This window comes from Salmo salar, chromosome ssa26, assembly GCF_905237065.1.
Source record: "Salmo salar chromosome ssa26, Ssal_v3.1, whole genome shotgun sequence".
Taxonomy (NCBI): domain Eukaryota; kingdom Metazoa; phylum Chordata; class Actinopteri; order Salmoniformes; family Salmonidae; genus Salmo; species Salmo salar.
Window position 1 is genome coordinate 5,208,628 of NC_059467.1, and position 13,782 is coordinate 5,222,409.

A 13,782-nucleotide genomic window follows, 5' to 3' on the forward strand; every position below is an offset into this window, starting at 1 on the left:
CCACTTTACAATAATAGCACTTGCAGTTGACCGGGGCAGCTCTAGCAGGGCAGAAATTCAACAAACTGACTTGTTGGAAAGGTGGCATCCTATGATGGTGCCACGTTGAAAGTCACTGAGCTCTTCAGTAAGGTCATTCTACTGCCAATGTTTTGTTTATGGTCAGCAACGGGTGTGGCTCAAATAGCTGAATCCACTAATTTTAAGGGGTATCCACATACTTTTGTATATATAGTGTATACTTCTAGCTGAGATGCCACTAGAATTTTAACACTAATAACCCACCTCTTTCCTATGTCTCCTTTCCCTGTTCACGGTTTAAATTCCAATTATAGAATACGTATTTTTTTACATATACATTGAATATCTAAACCAGGCCTGACATTTCAGCTGCTGCTTTTTTCAAGGGATGCTGATGCTGTTTTGATTGCCACCAGATTGCCACCAATAGGAGGATGACAGTGCAGTATAACCCACCTTCGTCTTGTATCCTTGAGATCAACGTGAAAGGCGTGAAGCTCCTAGTCCAGGATGACTACTATGCCTCTGACAGAGTAAGACTTTCACACTAAAATACACACGTTGTACACATACACGCACGCACACACCACACAAACAGGACAGGTACACAGACAGACACTCAGATTTCTGCACACACACGTACACACTCTACACCTGCATTTGCATCGCACGCACGCACACACACACACACACACACACACACACACACACTTCTTCAGGCACACCTTCAGCGCATGTTAGAAAGACAGCAGTTTAGTTTGGACCAAAGTACGACTACAAGACATTGTGTCTAGCTTACAAGACTAGATACATGGAGGTTTTTTATCCAAACCTCTGACCAGCAAGATCACACTAGGGGAATATTCCCAGTAAAGAAGGTTTATAACGCTCCAGTGTGGGCACTACAGTGTATTGCAGTCCACACATAATAATCTAGTTGTATTGTATAGAGGAGAGTGAGAATTGAATCTGGCAATAGCGGTACCCACCTAAACTGAAGTCAAGCTATGTAACCATCAGTGGGTTCTTTGTTGACATTAAGGCTATGATTTGTTTTAATATCTAATCTAATTGGCAAATCATAAAGTTCACTAGCTACAGCTCCTACAGATGATGTGGTGTATGCAGATAGCAAATTCCATGACAAAAGAGAGTTGTTGACATGGAGAGTGGATACTTTTTTACCCCCAACACCTGTTTTTCAGAGCCATAGAATTTGGTCAATGAGGTTTGTACCAAAGAATTATGATGCATTCATATGTAGTGTGCATTTCATTGTGACATCACAGTTGCCAATGTTACTGACCCCCCCTCAAAAAAAATGCAGTGGAATATCAAGTAGCCTACCCCATGGTCCCAAACGATGCGCTTATTTTGAGCCAAAAATGAAGAAAGTCAGTCCAAAATTTAAGGACGCAAATCCGGCACTAGTTTATAATATAGATGTGTGCGTGTGTGTGTGTGTGTGTGTGTCTGTCTGTCTGTCTGTCTGTCTGTCTGTCATCACAGAGTAACCAGTGCAGCCACTTCTTCCAGTTGAAGAATGTTTCCTTCTGTGGATATCACCCTAAGAACAGCAAGTAAGTATCTGCACCAGGATGAAATTTTGTCAGTCGTGCTCACCGTATTCAAATAAGAGGGAGAGTCGTTATGCAGGCAGTGGAGGAAATGGAGAAAGAGAATCACTCTGGGAATCTTCCATTGTAAAATCTGCATTTTTAAATGTCTAATTATTTTACTCCCGGAACCTGGTTCCCCCTTGGGGTTCACTCCTCTTACCCCTGTATTTTTTTATTTATTTTTTACCTATGTGTGGTTTGTATGGTTTCCCCTTAGGTACTTTGGCTTCATCACAAAACACCCAGCTGACCAGAGATTTGCCTGTCATGTGTTTGTGTCTGAAGATTCTACTAAACCCCTGGCAGAGTCTGTTGGGTGAGGGTTGAGAACTTTGTTTGTTTCTGTCTTAAAAAATATATATATATCATGTCACTCTTTTGCTCTTTGTCCTTCGCTTTTATATTGTCAGAGGATTCAAGAGGTTCTTAGCCATAGTGGGCCAATTACAACCAACATTGAGCACTGTCTCAACGCGAGGTGATCTCTCGTTAAACCACCAATATGCGCTAAGTTCACCAGAACAGCTGATCTCATTTGCAACCACAATTGGCCATTATATTATCGCTCCCTAAAGCTGATGTCAGTGTATAAAGGGCGATAGCACTTTGGGATTTGGCCCCGTTGATGTGGGTGTTTCTTGGGTTTGTCTTTGTCATTCAATCACAACAAACAAGTGCAGTAATGAGTATATCCAGTAAGCTAGCTTTGAAGTTGAGGACTTCAAAACAAATTGTATTGGTCGCCTACACATATTTTGCAGATGTTCTCACGGGTGTAGCGAAATGCTTATGTTCCTAGCTCCGACAGAATAGTAATACCTAAAAATACAAAACAATACCAGCAAAACCAAAACAGAAGAAAGAAATTTAGAAATATCATAGTGAGCAATGTCGGAGACCAGAATATAATTATATATGTACAGTGCATAGACTTTTTCCACATTTTGTTACGTTACAGCCTTATTCTAAAATGTATTGAAAAAAAAATCCTTATCAATCTACACACAATACCCCATAATGACAAAGTAAAAACAGGTAAAAAAAATAAATAAACATAATAATAATATATATAAAAAAAAAAATGATATCAAATTTACATAAGTATTCAGACTCTTTACTCAGTACTTTGTTGAATCCCCTTTGGCAATGATTACAGCCTTGAGTCTTCTTGGGTATGACGCTACAAGCTTGACACACCTGTATTTCGGGAGTTTCTCCCATTCATCTCTGCAGATCCCCTCAAGCTGTGTCAGGTTGGATGGGGAGAGTCGCTGCATAGCTATTTTCAGGTCTCTCCAGAGATGTTTGATCGGGTTCAAGTCTGGGCTCTGGCTGGGCCACTCAAGGACATTCAGATACATGTCCCGAAGCCACTCCTGCTGCTGTGTGCTTAGGGTTGTTGTGCTGTTGGAAGGTGAACCTTCACCCCAGTCTGAGGTCCTGTATTTACTGCTGAAAAAACATCCCCACATCATGATGCTGCCACCACCAAGCTTAACTGTAGAGTTGGTGCCAGGTTTCCTCCAGATGAGACACTTGGCATTTAGGCCAAAGAGTTCAATCTTGATTTCATCAGACCAGAGAATCTTGTTTCTCATGGTCTGAAAGTCGTTTAGGTGCCTTTTGGCAAACTCCAAGCGGGCTGTCATGCCTTTTACCGAGGAGTGGCTTCCATCTGGCCACTCTTCCATAAAGGCCTGATTGGTGGAGTGCTGCAGAGATGGTTGTCCTTCTGGAAGGTTCTCCCATCTCCACAGAAGAACTCTGGAGCTCTGTCAAAGTGACCATCAGGTTCTTGTTCACCTCCCTGACCAAGGCCCTTCTCCCACGATTGCTCCTTTCGGCCAGCTCTAGGTAGAGTCCTGGGGGTTCCAAACTTCTTCCATTTAAGATTGGTGAAGGCCACTGTGTTCTTGGCAACCTTCAATGCTGCAGACCTTTTTTGGTACACTTCCCAAGATATGTGCCTAAACACAATCCAGTCTCAGAGTTCTATGGACAACTCCCTCGACCTCATGGCTTGGTTGTTGCTCTGACATGCACTGTCAACTGCCTATACCTTATATAGTATAGACAGGTGTGTGCCTTTCAAAATCATGTCCATTCAATTGAATTTACCACAGGTGGACTCAAATCAAGGTGTAGAAACAAGTCTCATAGCAAAGGGTCTGAATACTTATGTAGTGAAGAAGGTGCAACAGGAGGCTGAAGAAATTTGGCTTGGCCACTAAGATCCTCACAAACTTCTACAGATGCACCATTAAGAGCATTCTGTCGGGCTATATCACCGTCTGGTACGTTAACTGCACCATCCACAGCCGCAGGGCTCTCCAAAGGGCAGTCAGCCCAACGCATCACCGGGGGCACAATACCTGCCCTCCATGACATCTACAGTAGCCGGTGTCACAGTAGGTCAAGTAGACCATCAAGGACCTCAGCCACCCCAGCCATGGCCTGTTCAACCCACTACCATCTAAAAGGGGACAGAGAGACTGAAGAACACGTTCTATCTCCAGGCCATCAGACTGTTAAAAAGTCACCACTAGCCAGCCTCTGCCCAGTACCCCACCATCTACACACAATACCCCATAATGACAAAGCGAAAACAGGTTTTTGGAAATTTTAGCAAATGTATTAAAAATAAAAAACTTAAATACCTTATATATACTGTCGGTGTGGGTGGACCATTTCAGGTCCTCAGTGATGTGCGCGCCTTCTGAGAGCCAATGGAAGCCTTAGAAAATGTCACGTTACAGCAGAGATGCTGTATTTTCGATAGAGATGCAACAGAAGGAGAACAAATTGTCAGACAGGGCACTTCCTGTATGGAATCTTCTCAGGTTTTGGCCTGCCATATGAGTTCTGTTACACTCACAGACACCATTCAAACAGTTTTCGAAGCTTTAGAGTGTTTTCTATCCAAATCTACTAATTATATGCATATTCTCGTTTCTGGGCAAGAGTAGTAACCAGTTTAAATCGGGTACGTTTTTTATCCGGCCGTGCAAATACTGCCCCCTAGCCCCAACAGGTTAACACGCAGATTCATGTAATCTCCTGTTAGTAGCGTTTTAAGAAATCCAGCACTAAATTCTGCCTGTTGGTTGCAATTGTTCCAGTACTCTCAGTTTATTAGGTACACCACCCCGTTCACGAAAATAGTTCGCTCCTAGACAGTGAGTCACATGGCTTGCTTTATAAAGCAGGCAGACAGGCATTGAGTCATTCAGTTACTGTTCGATTGAATATTAGAATGGGCAAAACGAGTGACCTAAGCAACTTTGAGAGTGGTATGATCGTCGGTGCCAGGCATGCCGGTTCCAGAATCTCAGAAACAGCGGGCCTCCTGGGCTTTTCACGTACAACAGTGTCTATGGTTTACTGAGAATGGTGTGACAAACATAAAACATCCAGTGAGCGGCAGTGCTGTGGGCGAAAACTGCTCATTGATGAGAGAGGTTGAAGGAGAATGCCAAGAATCGTGCAAGCTGGAGGCCCACAGGCAAATAACGGTGCAGTACAACAGTGGTGTGCAGAACGGCATCTCGGTACGCACAAGTCGTCAGTCCTTGTCACGGATGGCTTATTGCAGCATACAACCATACCACATCGGGTTCCACTCCTAATAGCTAAAAACAAGAAGAAGTGGCGCCAGAGCACACGCGATCGCCAACACTGGACAATTGAGGAGTGGAAAAACATCACCTGGTGCAATGAATCCCGGTTCCTGTTGCATCATGCTGATGGCAGAGTCAGGATTTGGCATAAGCAGCATGAGTCCATGGCCCCCTCCTGCCTGGGGTTAACAGTATAGGCTGGTAGCGGTGGTACAATGATGTGTGGGATGTTTTCGTGGCACACGCTAGGTCCTTTGATACCAATTGAGCAACGTTTCCATGCCTCAAAGAATTAAGGCTGTTCTGGAGGCAAAGGGGCTCCGACCCGGTACTAGATGGGTGAACCTAATAAACTGTATGTTTCTGTAGAGAGTTGTCATACCTGTCAGGTAAGGAACTGAGTGATTGAATAATCTTTTTTATTTTTTTATTAACTACCCCCGGATCTGTTCTCCCCTCTTGTCTCTTCTACAGGAAAGCCTTCCAGTTGTACTATAAGGAATTTGTAGATTGCTCCTGTCCGACAGAGGATATTTACCTGGAATAGCACCCACCCCGCCTTCCACCACAACCCTGTACATTACAGTGTATCATAACATAATGTTGCATGACAGAGAAAACAATTCTAACAAATGTGAACTAATAAATCTGACAAAAAGATGAAGAAGGAGAGGTACTGGTGTCTACTGTTTGTCCAAAGATTTTAAACAGTATGAAGATTGAACAAGTAATTGATCCAAATATAGTGGAGATGTTGAAGAGGGGGTCCCAAAATATGCAAAATGGAGTCACTGATGAGGAAGTTAATGTGCCACTCAAGCACAATGCTCAGATCATAGTGACCATGGGCCTCATTTATAAACGTTGCGTAGGCGCAAAATAAGGCGTACACCACTTTCTAAGCAAACTTTGGGATTTATAAAAACAAACTTGACGGGAGAATGTGCGGTCCTCCATGGACACTTTGACACATACGTATGCACATAAACTGGAGAAATGAGAAACTGTGACTCCAATGGCAGAAGAATGAAACTCGAGAAATGCTTTGAAATTGATACCATTGTGTAAAATAAATTGAAATATTACCTCTCACGTATTATATATGAAGAGTTCCCTGGAGTACACACAAAAGAAACCACACAAAAAACATGATGTAGGATAATAAATACAAATGGAGATATCTGTTTTTGCAAAATAACCCCTCAAATATGTTGTACAGTTTAATCGGGAATCATATTTAATTGGATCTGTAATTATTAAACAATACTTGCATGTTATGAAATGTATTCTCATAAATAATAAGGTGAACAGTAGGACAAATTACGTTTAAACTGATGCCATTTTCAATGCCTCAGTCGGGCAGATACCAGTGCACAGTTTCATATATTGTTATCACATGTTCGTTGCACAGAACTGTCAATGTGATAATGGCCGTGTCATTGTCAGTTACAATCAGGGTAATTACCACACCTGAAGGTGTTACACAATTGTGTGGCTTTGACAATCAAATGGGTGGGTATAAAAAGGCATGCAATTACAATGCTTAATGACTCACAATGGCTGCTTTGGCACTGTTGGAAGATTTGACAAATGGAAGAATTCTGAGAGAGCGAATTTTCAGAGACCAGACAGATTTACTGGCAAATGATGAAGAGTGGCTTATTAGCTGGTTCCGATTACCGAGAGCTGTTCTCTTGGATCTCTGTGCTATAGTGGGCCCAGCTTTACAGAGAAGCACCCGCAGAAACCAAGCCGTGCCTGTCCCACATCAACTCCTTGGCAACCTCGTTAATAGCGTCGATGGTGTCTCTTCGCGTTTGCAGGACTGCATCTGTGAGGACATGGCCACTGGAGGGTTGTGACGCACGAGGTACAGTGGAGATGCTGGGGCTGGGCGCACTCAGCTCCTGCTCAGCTGCAGCTCCTCAGACCCCACAGGAACACACAGCGACTAAAAACAATTGAAAATGTCACAATTGTTTGTGTAAATAAATGTTTAAACACAACTTGAATACATTTGGTTTACTCTTTTCAAACGAGGGAATACTAATTACATACCTTGATCATCCGGTGCATCTTGCATGTCCGTGTCCCCCTCCACCACTACTCCACTCAGGAGGGATTCCCCTATAATACTGGCAAGTCGCTCATCAAGGAGCAAAGGGATTGGCCTCCACTTTTATGTCTGACCACTTCTTTTTATTTCTGAGAAAGTCCGACCTTCTGAGCCAGCAGCATTCACAGCGTCCGCCCTATGCTGCCATTCTAATGCCTTTTTGGCATTTGTAATGCCCACACTGTGTCCACCAAACAATATCTTTTTTTCTTGCTTCAACCTCCCCTACAAGAACTTCCATTTCACACTGGATGAAATTTCTTTTTTTAGCCTTTCTGTCGGGATTTGCCGTCATTATCGTCATGCAGTCAGTATGGATGAATATTAATTAGGAACATTTCACTGACTATTTATAGGCAACTATGGGCGTTAAACGCTCGCTCACATGCGCCAAATTTTGAGTTGATTGTGATTTATAAAGGGAAACGGGCGTGGGACGTGCGTGCGCATTGTGTTATAGATCTGAATATTTTTGTGCATAAGCACTTTCTGTGTTTCTCCGTACGCCAGCTTTTGACGTGAATCCTCCGCACAGTTTTATAAATGAGGCCCTTGGACTGGAGTATGCTAAGACTAATCTTTGTGGACTTAGAGCTTGAATCCCAGGTAGAACACTGGGCTTTGTGGACTTGAAGTTTGAATCCCAGGTAGAACACTGGCATTTGTGGATTTGATGAACCGAAGAAAGACCAGTAGTCGCTAAGGTAACAGCAAACGGAGGTCAGGGAAAATAAATCAATCAATGAAGGAACCTGCCATAAAGATCTTATTAAATTACTAGTATTTGAGTATTCTAATCCCTAATCCTATGGAATCTCGAATGTTGGTGTGATACATTGTGTGAGGAAAACAGTGATTCTCCATGAGCTAATGGTGCAGTGTGTTTGGAGAGGGTGATAAGGTCACACTGAAGAGTCCTGTGGTCTAAGGTAACTAACGATCTAGGATCAGATTATCCTACCCCATCCTTTACAATTAAGGGGATGACAAATGATCTGCCAAATTATCAGTTGCTCACACTGTTACTTATTTCCCATGTGTTTGTTCCCCCTAAACCAAAACCAAGTAAGCATTAGGGTCACACTGTTGACCAGGAATAGTGTCTTTAACATGCTGCAAAGCCTTTGGTGTTCTCTCTGGTACACTGTCAGAACCCTCAAATATATTCACATTAAGGAATCAAGAGCAAACTTTTAAAACAGAGGTTCCTACCAACAAAATCGCTCACACTGTTTTCTGTTCGAAAATGCTTCCGTTCGTTTGTGCTGAACATGACCCTAGTTATTCTTTGATTTGTTAAATCATTAAGGGTACACTCCTTAATTGAATTACAATATTGTAATTCTATTACCAGAAACAAAGAGATGGACTACAGAGTTTCCAGTCAACCGCTTTGGCTTCCTTTTAAGGTAGTTTTAGTCTTGTAATATGCAGGAAGGGTCACTGTGGACATAGTTCTTCTCATGCTCAGTTTCAACATGAAATGAGAGTTCATATTGAGAGTTCAGATGGGGTTGCCATTCAGATAACTGGGTATAAGATAAGGATGCTTACTCAAGCTGTTACCAGGCCCTCACAAAAAGGACATGAAAGGTGAAGTGTGTAGGAAATGCATGATGGGAGATGTAGTTTTAAAGGTAGTGCCTGACTAGGAATTACAAGGCAGGGGGAGACTGGTATCTTTTACAAGTAGTGCCTCTATGAAGGATCATTGATGTAACTGCTATGTCATTTAGATTTACCACAATGTGTGTTGACAGGAGAGGTTGAAAAAAGGCTGTTTTTGTGGAGGAGATATCATGAGTGTGTTGAGATGGTAAAAAAATAATAAACAATGGCCTGGTCTGAAATCAACCAATTGCTCCTACCCATTTGGTGCTTGTAGATTCTGATGGAACCAGAGGTGTTTGTTATACCTTAAGTTCACTGGAAGGCTAGGTGGAGCCATCCCCCTACTGCCTACACCTTTCCAGTCTTCAGATTTGCCATCACAGAAGGGGTAGGAATTAGGGGAAAGGGCAAATAATTGTATTGTGTGGCTTTCTGACACAGTGATTTCTAATGTGGCTGACACAGAATCACATTCTAACAAGAACTTGTAACACAATGTATTGTTTATAAGAACTGTAATTAACTGAACATTTAAAACATTGTGAGAAGGAATGCTTGTCAAATGGGTGTCTCTAACTTATGAAAGCATGGGATATGAAACTACATTCATTCTACCACCTGTCATGCGATATGAAACCACATTCATTCTATCACCTGTCAAGCATCTTCCTATGAATAGTGACATGTATTTCCAAGTCACAAGTTTACATTTTATCTTCATCATTCCTATTTTTCTTCTGAGCCAAGAAACAAAGGCCAAAATTCAGATCAGATCCGCCTTAAACCATGATAAATTACAATTGCATAGCATATCATTGTTTTTGTTTTTCGTGTTGTGTGTTGTAATCTACACCTTGATTAGGCTGATATAAATCCGTATTATTTTATATAGCCTAGACTTTCACATTTGGAACTTCTAACACAGGTGGGACTGGTGTGACTTCATGACAATGACCTCAAGAGCAGCCATTCACCATTTGACAGCTCCAACGCAGAACACCTACAACATCGCCTAAACAAAAACAATTATATGTAATGCAGTCTGTCGGTTATTGCGGGTTAAGGCGAATCTGATTGAATCATGCCTGATTTTGCGACATTCTCCGAGACTACTTATATTTTCAGTCCCCAAACAGTCATTCTGGCCACTATGAGGAAACCAAGTAAAGGTTATAAAGAGTGTACAGATATGCCGTATATACATAAATATATTGTAATTACAAATGTTACACTGTACCAATTCTTACTGTAGTAATTTAAATTATTTTTATTTATTTATTTTTAAGTGTGAATTGTATTATTTATTTAAAATGTTTAATGCAGCATCTGTGGTGTCTTGTCATTATTATAACAGTCCTCAACTGTGCTCTACTCTATAGCCTTAGCTTACCAATTAACCCAAACATACCCCAAAATACTAGCGACAACCAAAACCAGCTACCCCAAAGGGGGTCTGTTCATAATAAAGTGTTACTCTACCTTCTTAACAGCACAATCAACAAGGAAGGTGCTACAGGCCCTAGTTTTGTCGCACCTGGACGACTGTTCAGTCGTGTGGTCAGAACAGGGCAGCACGGTTGGCCCTTGGATGTACACATAGAGCAAACATTAATAATATGCATGTCAATCTCTGCTCTGCTCATAGTGAAGGAGAGATTGACTTCATTACTACTTGTAATTGTGAGAGGTATTGACATGTTGAACGCACCGAGCTGTCTGTTTGAACTACTCGGACACCCATGCACACCCAGCTCGGACACCCATGCATACCCCACAAGACATGCCACCAGAGGTCTCTTCACAGTCCCCAAGTCCAGAACAGACTATTGGAGGTGCACTGTACTACATAGAGCTATGACTACATGGAACTCTATTCCACATCAAGTAACTGATGAAAGCAGTAAAATTATATTAAAAAAAACAGATAAAATACACCTTATGGAACAGTGGAGACTGTGAAACAACACAAACATAGGCACAGGCACATGCATACACACACATGATAACATACGCACTATACACACAAACACATGGATTTTGTGTTGTAGATATGTGGTAGTGGATTAGGGGCCTGAGGGCACCCATTGTGTTGTGAAATATGTTGTGAATGTATTGTAATGTTTTTTTTTCATTGAAAAACTAAGTGCCTTAATTTTGCTGGACCCCAGGAAGAGTAGCTGCTGCCTTGGCATCCATAATAAATACAAATAGGTAAAACTTAGCACTGTTCTGTGGCACTATAGCCATAGGGCATTTCAGAAATATTTTTCAGTTTGCACAGCTGCAATACCTGGCCGTGGGCTGGTGTTTTGATTAATTAATAAGTTGGAGGTGTAGCAATGGCTTGGTGACTCACTGGCCAATCAACGAGCTTCATGGCATAAAGAGGGACTGTAATGGCTGATTTCAACTCGGTTTTCCGCCTCCTCATGAAATGTATATATTTTTTTATTTAAACTGCGAACAATATACACTCACCGCCATATGTATTTCGACAGTGAAGTTAAACATTTTTATTTGTCTCTATACTCCAGCATATAAGATTTGAGAGCAAATGTTTTATTTGAGGGTATTTTCATACATACGTTTTATCATTCAGAAATTAAAGCATTTTATATACGGTATCTAGTCCCCCCTATTTCAAAAAGTCATAAGTGATAAATTCACTTATAGTGTATTACAGTAGTCAAAAATGTAGTATTTGGTCCAATATTCCTTGCACTCAATGACTACACCAAGCTTGTGACAACAAACTTATTGGATGCATTTGCAGTTTGTTTTGGTTGTGTTTTTTGTTATTTATGTTTCTGAACACTTCTGTGAATGCATCCAATAATGCATCCAATAATGCATCCAATAAGTTAATGTGAATGCTACCATTATTATGGACAATCATGAATGAATAGTGCATAATGATGAGTAAGAAAGTTACAAAGATCATATCCCCCAAAATGCTAACCCCCCTGCTATTGGTAATGGTGAAAGGTTAGCCTGTTTTGTTGTAGCCTTTGTAAAATTCTCACTCATTATTATCCATGATGAGTGAGAAGGCTATACCTCATGAGTACCGTAGGGATACATTTTAGGGCCACACTTATTCCTTATACATCGAGTGCACAAACATTAGGAACACCTTCCTAACATTGAGTTGCACCCCCTTTTGCCCTCAGACGAACCTCAATTCGTAGGGGCATGGACTCTAGAAGGTGTCTAAAGCATTCCACAGGGATGTTGACTCCAATGCTTCCCACAGTTTTGTCAAGTTGGCTGGCTGTCCTTTGGGTGGTGGACCATTCTTGATACAAACAGGAAACTGTTGAGCGTTAAAAACTCAGCAGCATTGCAGTTCTTGACACACATACACCGTTCAAAGGCAGTTAAATATTTTGTCTTGCCCATTCACCCTCTGAATGGCAGACATACAGACATTCTTTAACCTGTCTCCACCCCTTCATCTACACTGATTGAAGTGGATTTAACAGGTGACATCAATAAGGGACCATACTTTTCACCAGAGTGAGGTGAGCGACTTTTCCAAATCCAGCAGGGTGCCAAACTGCTGCGAAGTACGCCCTCACCTTTCGGACTGTGCCAGCCTCCAGTGGCTGGAATGAGCCGGCGCTCCGCATTCTATTCCTCAGTGGATTGCGCAAGTAGGTACAGATGGAGTTGACATGTCGCAACATATCCTTGGACGCTCACGATGGCCAGTTGTCTTGATAACCTTCTTCGGGAGCGCCGGTGTCCACCTCGCCACTCGCCTCCCTCCTTTGGCTGTCCTGAGGCAGAGCCTGAACCCATGGAGTTAGGGGCCACACACCTCTACGCGGCAGAGCAGCATCACCGGGGACAGTCCCTATTGCGGCCAGGAGAGGCACCAGCTTCAGCAGTATCTGGTGTGTCCCAACCCGGTGTCCACTAGAGCAGAGGGGTGGCCCAATGACCTTCCATCTCCCAGGGTAGGTGTGAGTATTCCATTATTGTTTTCCGCCAAACCCTTTCTGGTTCCCATTTCACTGGCTGTTGTCCCTCAAGTGTTGTCTTTACAGCTCTAGTGGACTCCTATTCTATTCTATTCTCCTTTTCCTGTCCAAGCCATGGACACGCAACCATTGGGATCCGATACAATTACACACATCAGAGCACCACTCACCCTCACCGTGGGACCTATGCACCAGGAAAGCCTTCCCTTCACCACCACACCCGTACACAAAGTCATCCTTGGCCTCCCGTTGCTCCAACTTCATAACCCCACCATCTCCTGGTCGAGGATGAGAATCACCACCTGGGCACCAGGATGCCGGAGCACCTGCTTTCCCGCACCCTGTGGTTCCATGTTGGTGGAGGGTCCTGTGAGTGCACTCCAGCCTATCAATTTGTCCTCCCGAATCGTTGGCCCTGTGTGTTGGACGTAGATGTGGACATCCACCAGGCTCTGGAGAGGGAACCCACTCCTGCTATCTGCCCTCCAGAGCGCATCAACATCCCCACGGGGTGAGAGATTGACTGTTGACCTGGACACAAACATCCCTCACCACTGGGCACCCAGCTATCACCTGCACCATCAATAAGTGCATCGATGACATTGTCCCCACAGTGACTGTACGTACATACCCCAACCAGAAGTGATGGATTACAGCCAACATCTGCACTGAGCTAAAGGCTAGAGCTGCCGATTTCAAGGAGAGAGACTCTAACCCGGAAGCTTATAAGAAATCCGGCTATGACCTCCGACGATCCATCAAACAGGCAAAGCATCAATACAGGACTAAGATCGAATCATACTACACCGGCTCTG

General features: G+C 42.7%; 1 protein-coding gene across 1 annotated transcript in view; it reads left to right on the top strand.

Annotated features, from left to right (window-relative positions):
* Positions 1-10,309, top strand: part of LOC106587053 (C-Jun-amino-terminal kinase-interacting protein 1) — a 47,341-nt gene extending 37,032 nt beyond the window's left edge. Inside the window, exons 5-8 of the mRNA XM_045708435.1 lie at positions 438-554; positions 1,531-1,601; positions 1,858-1,956; positions 5,732-10,309. Coding sequence (XP_045564391.1) covers positions 438-554; positions 1,531-1,601; positions 1,858-1,956; positions 5,732-5,804 — 360 coding nt within the window. The 3' untranslated portion in view covers positions 5,805-10,309. The remainder of the gene's footprint in view (positions 1-437; positions 555-1,530; positions 1,602-1,857; positions 1,957-5,731) is intronic.
* The last annotated feature ends 3,473 nt before the right edge of the window (positions 10,310-13,782 follow it).